At 34.1% G+C, this 6,139-nt stretch overlaps 2 protein-coding genes across 2 annotated transcripts in view; both read right to left on the minus strand.

Annotated features, from left to right (window-relative positions):
• LOC106106889 (WAS protein family homolog 1) overlaps positions 1-5,577 on the minus strand; it is a 32,932-nt gene extending 27,355 nt beyond the window's left edge. Inside the window, exons 1-4 of the mRNA XM_013287548.1 lie at positions 5,485-5,577; positions 4,898-5,300; positions 4,533-4,826; positions 2,851-3,212 (exon numbers count right to left, since the gene is read on the minus strand). Of these exons, the coding sequence (XP_013143002.1) occupies positions 2,851-3,212; positions 4,533-4,826; positions 4,898-5,272 (1,031 nt within the window). The 5' untranslated portion in view covers positions 5,273-5,300; positions 5,485-5,577. The remainder of the gene's footprint in view (positions 1-2,850; positions 3,213-4,532; positions 4,827-4,897; positions 5,301-5,484) is intronic.
• An 85-nt stretch (positions 5,578-5,662) lies between these two features.
• The window catches only part of LOC106106890 (cytokine receptor-like), a 4,044-nt gene continuing 3,567 nt past the window's right edge, over positions 5,663-6,139 (minus strand). The window contains exon 2 of the mRNA XM_013287549.1: positions 5,663-6,133. Within this exon, the coding sequence (XP_013143003.1) occupies positions 5,688-6,133 (446 nt within the window). The 3' untranslated portion in view covers positions 5,663-5,687. The remainder of the gene's footprint in view (positions 6,134-6,139) is intronic.

Here is a 6,139-nt window from a genome sequence, read left to right on the forward strand (position 1 = left end):
GCGGCGGAGTTATGCCGTAACACACATAAAAAAAAAAAAAAATATACCGACGAATTGAATACCTCCTTCTTTTGGGAAGTCGGTCAAAAAGAAACTAGCATAAAATGTAACGTAGATTTTGCAGTCAGTCAATTTTAGCTTAAATAAGCTGTGTGTAGCTTAACGTTTCATTTCTTAAAGAGTCTTATCCATATTACAATAGACTCTTTTTAGTAATAATCCAATTTTCCAAAAAAAATTAAATATGTTATTCATCTATTTAATCGACGATATATCATTACTACAAATGCATTATTAACGAATAAATATTAAATGAAATCTTTGTAGCAATTCAAGTACCTATAGTTATATGTCTATAAAACAAACAAATCAATCAGCCGCTAATACACAAGTAAGTTACTTATAAAAATAGGGGACAGTGTAAGTGTTAGTTGAAGAGTTATAGCCATGGACAATCTATTTAACTCCGGTATGAACTTCCTAAATTTAAAATTGATATAAAAACGATATTGCTATTAACCGAAATTAGTAAAATTTTGAAACTAATTTATAAGATTCTCTGAGTTACAAAAAAGCTTTTTTTTTAATTCATAGTACGAAAAGCAATATCGGACTCAAAGAAAATATAAACATGTTTTGAAAGAGATATTGGTAGTCATTGAATTGTTTGAATAAAATATACATCGAAAACATTTATATAGACGACAGAGATAAATAAAATTAAAACTTAAGAAAAGTTCGGGCGAATTAATTTATAACCCCGTAATCCTTTAATTAACGTACAATAGACATCGTAGTTACTTTATTATAAAAGCTGAAAAGATTGTTTGACTGTTATCTAAATAATCTAACTAATATTATAAATGTGAAAGTTTAGTTGGCTGGATGGATGGCTGTTTGTTAGAGTTTGTAGCCTAAACGGCTGAACGGATCTGGATGAAATTTGGCATAGATGTAGCAGAGTGTGGAAGAACACATAGGTGGGTATTTTTGTTTTTTTTTTTTCAATACCACTCGGAAGGAGTCGTAGGCAACAGCTATGCTATATAAAAAAGTATATTTGACGAATACACTTTTATTGACAATCTATCAAGCCAAATCTTATAACTTGAACCCAAACCTCATCTAAGCAACACCTTATTTTACTCCCGACCTTTCCCTTATTCATAGAATAAAAATTAATCACAATAATACGGTTAAAAAAGCTTAAACGATTTACGTAATGGTCTATTATTTTTTTCCAACCCCACGTCAAAGACCCCGGGGCGATAACAATTTTAATCTCGGAACATATGGCGTTTGAAAAAAAAAACAGGTAGAAAACATGAGCGCTAATGTGTGAAACTGACGTTAGAAAAAAACAACTAACATGTGGCGTTTAAGGCTTTGGGGACAAAGGTTTCTTTACTTAGTAGCTTAGTTTTGGTAACACGACCTCACAGTCAAAGTTTACGCTTAGAAAAAGTGGAGATTTTAGCATTTTGTCATTCGATATATTGTTGATATTAATTGTTAAATTTTAATGTAGATTAGCTTGTTTATGAATAAATATAAAAGAGAATCTACAAAATGAAAAAGATAAAATGTTTTCATATTACAATCAAGAATTTCATTATTTATAGTAATTTTGCTATTCATCAACTATAAAACAATAAAACATGGAATTAATAAAAAAATCACAGACCAGCGTCTTAATAAAATAGATCTCTTTATTAAATTTCCAACCTAATATTGTTAATATATTTGAACAATATTGGTCTATTGATTAATTCTAAAGATAATATCGTCTCCATCAAATAAGCTTATACCTTAGAAGTTCTAAATAATAAACTTTCGTTGAAAGCATTTATTACTTTCGAGACAATATGAGATTTATAGAGGAGAAGTTTGAAGTCTGTCCATTTTGTATTACAAATTCGAAATTATGATCGGACTTGAAGACTTTGAAAGTCGAGTTATGAAATTTTAATATTCATTAATATCTCAATGAACTATTTCAATTAAATCTATCGATGTTTAGATACGTTGAGAAATCACAGTAAACTAAAAACCACCTACTTTTAAACACTTTATTGACATATTAGTTGTTGCGACTTTGCTTGCGTGAAATTAAAAAAAAATAAATATCTCAATACTATTTCAATTAAATCTATCGATGTTTAGATACGTTGAGAAATCACAGTAAACTAAAAACCACCTACTTTTAAATACTTTATTGACATACTAGCTGTTGCGACTTTGCTTGCGTGAAATTAAAAAAATTATAAAAATTATAGTCACAGTGTTACTCACTGTTAACGTAGCTTTTTGATCGTGAATTTAAATTCGTAATTTTTGAGGTATTTCAATACACACAACAAAAACAAATCTTTCCTCTTTATATTATTAGTATAGATTAAAGAACAAAGGAATCCATTCACCTATCACATTCCTTGGTGGATGTTATCAAAGTTTTTTTGGTATAATACGCGGGAAAATGCCTGAGTTACACCAAAAAGGTTAATTTTTAAGTCTCAATTCCTTCAATTATGTGGAAAACAATTAAATAACAGAGCTAACTTTTTGATTCCGTCCGAGATAACTTCATAACGTATTTAATATGACAAAAATCCTCGAGGTTTAGATATTAATCATTCACGTACTAGACATCAACTTGACTAACATTCGCGGAACCAACACTGTTACTTAGGAATACATGTTCGCGACGTCGCCCGCGTAATTTAAAAAAAAAATAATAAAAAACGCAGCCTATGTTACTCAGTGATAACGTCGCTTTTTAATGGTGAAAGAATTTTTAAAATCGGCCCCTTATAATTAGCATAAATAATTTCAAAGTATGAAAGATCTTACCTTATGTTATGTAGGGTCGGGACCTCCATCGGCGGTGGTGGAGGTGGAGGTGGAGGTGGGGGCGGCGGCGGTGGGCTGGCCAACATTGGCGGCGCAGCTACAGGAACTGACGGAACTGCCACGCTTGGAACTGGTGGTGGAGCATCCGGTATGTCCGGGACCGGTACCGATGCTGGCGTCGGTTCCCCAACGTCTGGCAGCTGTTCCAGATCCAATTCCGTCAGATCGGGAACTGCGAAGTTGGTGTCGGGTGACGTGACCGCGGACGGCGCTATCGAACCATCGTTGGTGACGGAGAACTGCACGTCTCCGGCAACGCCCGGCAAATGGGGAAGGTCGAGGGGCATATCCAACTCCGGTACCTGGAGAAAGGATACCATGTAGATTCCTAGCTTTATCTTGATCGACAAGACTATAAGAACGTAACAATTATTAACAGATGGTTCTAAGGGCGTGTAAATTATCAACTGAAAGATTCGTATGTGTTAGATCAGGGATTCTCAACCTTTTTTTTAGCGACACATATTTAACGATTTTAAAATTTGGCGGCACACGAAGAAAAAGATATTTTTTTTTACTTACTGCAACACACTGCGTAAATAGTTTATGACAAAAATATGCAAAATTTGGCGGCACACTTTTGACATTTGTGCGCGGCACAGTGGTTGAAAATCACTGTGTTAGATATTAAATTCAATAAAAGTCCTAAAACGCATTTGTAAATGTTCTACTATTCAAAATAACCATGACGCTTCTCAGAAAAAGTGGTTCTTTTTTACATAATGTTGTTTTAAGATGCATGCTACATTTGAATATTTTAAATCACAGTAATTCTTTATTCCAAATATCATATTTTCCGCCCACGGCCGTAATTTATGATCATTATAAAAGGTCGATCAACCTTTATTAAATGCATCAAATTCTGGGTATTCAAAAACTAATTAATTAATTAGTCGTATCAAGAGTCAAGGCAACAAAACTGTGTATCTGTCACAATAAAGCATTCAGTTATTTATCAAAATATAAGGAAAACAACATCACCGACTTGGGGAATACCACTTGACTCAAAACTTTCTGGTCATGCATAAAATTATTTGGTGATATTTTATAAATAAACTAGCTGTTCCCGTGCGACTTCATCCGCATGAAATTGTGAAAATTTTATTTTATTGTTTACATCTGTCAGATTATCAATTACAAATGTCAAAATTATATGACATGATGACAACCTTGCTTTCTTGATGTTGGCAGCAACTTATGGTCTATTTCCCACATTAGTGTTTTTATCCAAAATATTTACCCCCAAGTTTAACAGCGTGAAAATATAAAACCTAAAGCGTGCCGAAAGTGTAGGGCTTTTTATTAAAAAAATTATTATTTAAAAATATCCTGTTATTGCTGACATCTTAGGCAACAAAGAAGTGTGTGTTTACGATTTATTATAATAGTATAGAAGTATAGATATAACGACCCAATAAAGTCTGAATATTTTCAATCTCAAAGTGGGCATTTTATAATAAAACCTGTTTTGATTAACTACAAAAAAAAACACCTATCAAACGAGAGATCTAATTAGAAAATCATTACCATTTTCGGACGTATTAAATAGAATTCGGAATAACAATTCTTAGAAATAGACCAAGAACGAACAAATTAATTAAAATAGTTCAAATATCACTCACCAGTCCCATTCCTGGCGCATACATATATTCGTCGGCTTCTCGTTTTAATACATTCCTTTTGACAATCGACGGCGGTGCCTCTTCTAGTGACACTTTGTTTTCATCATTGGTAATAGTCGTAGGTACGTAAGCCGGAACCTTGCTGCTACTTCTTACGTATGGACTCTCGTCCGTATTGAAGATCAGAAGGTCCCCTACTGTCGAAACGTTACTTATCACAGAATCCAAATCATTATCGGGTTTTGTAAAGTCTTTACAATCAGCTACTTTTACATGATAGAAATGTAATTTTTCCTGCAACAAAAATCATGAATTAGTTTTAAAGCTAAATATATATTTATAATTGTATAATTCAGTTATAATACCTGTATCTTTTTATCGTTAGACTGTCTCTGAACAACTCCACTCAGATTAATCTTTTGAGGTTCATGTTGGTAGCAATCTAGGTCGAATACGGATTTATAATGATTGTGAACTATAGAGGTTGGGTACTTAGCACTCGAGAATACTTTAATCGCTTTCTGCATGCCAGTGAGTTTTGTAACTTTATCTTTTGATATTTCAATTCTTTGTTTCAATTTATGAGTTTTGTCCATGTTCTGATTTATCCTGAGAGACACGCGAGCGAACACATCTTCGACTATCCCATTGAGATTATCGAGAGTTTCGGCTATTTGCAAAATGCTCTCTTCCATGCTTAGATCGTTAGGTATCAAATTGATTTTGTAGATACCCTCCATTATTGACTATTTTGTGATCGTGGAATTTCTGTAACAAACAGATCATTCGTTACAATAATCCTATACCACAAATGAAACTATTAATTACACAACTCTTTTTCTCATTATGTATCAAATTAGAATTAACTGGTCGATAGCAAAAACACAAAATTATTAGTTATTGAGCAAAAACACGTGTTATGTTATAAAAATATTGAAAATTGAAGTCTTACCCACGATTTCTTTTAAAATGACCTAAAATAAATTAATAAGGCACAAGAATTATCACTAGACGACACATCTGATTTCTTGTGTTAAATTATATATGTCCAATATTTTATATAGCACTCAATAAAGTTAAACTAGTAAGTTCAATATTTACAATTCAGTCACTAAAGAGTCTATCAGTACTGTGTCACTATTCTAGGCATTTGACTCAATTCTTATTAGTGTTTATCGTCCGCGAGTCGGCGAGTAACGAGTGAAGATTATCGTTGGCGGGATCAGTGCTCCAGGAGAAGCGGCAGTAAGCGTCGGGAGACATCGTGGGGTCTAGTACGGCGGACTCCTCTGCGAGCTGACCCGCATACAGCATGTTGTTCAGGTGCTTGTTGATCACCACGTCTTCCGGACTCACGTAGCCGTTAGAAGCGGACGGTTTCAATGGCACAGTATTACGTACGCTCGACTTAAGACTAGGAATGGCATCCAACGACTGTAACTGGATGTAGCTACTATCCGCGCTGGGTTTGACGGAGGTAGGCAAGGTGGGCATCGTCGGCAAGCTTTCCGGACCCAACAATTTTGACGGAGACGTCACCGGTTTGGGGAACGTCATTACGGACTTGGGTTGTGTGTCTTCGGGTCGCACATACCCAGAGGAAGGAG

Source organism: Papilio polytes, unplaced genomic scaffold (assembly GCF_000836215.1).
Source record: "Papilio polytes unplaced genomic scaffold, Ppol_1.0 DF822067.1, whole genome shotgun sequence".
Classification (NCBI taxonomy): domain Eukaryota; kingdom Metazoa; phylum Arthropoda; class Insecta; order Lepidoptera; family Papilionidae; genus Papilio; species Papilio polytes.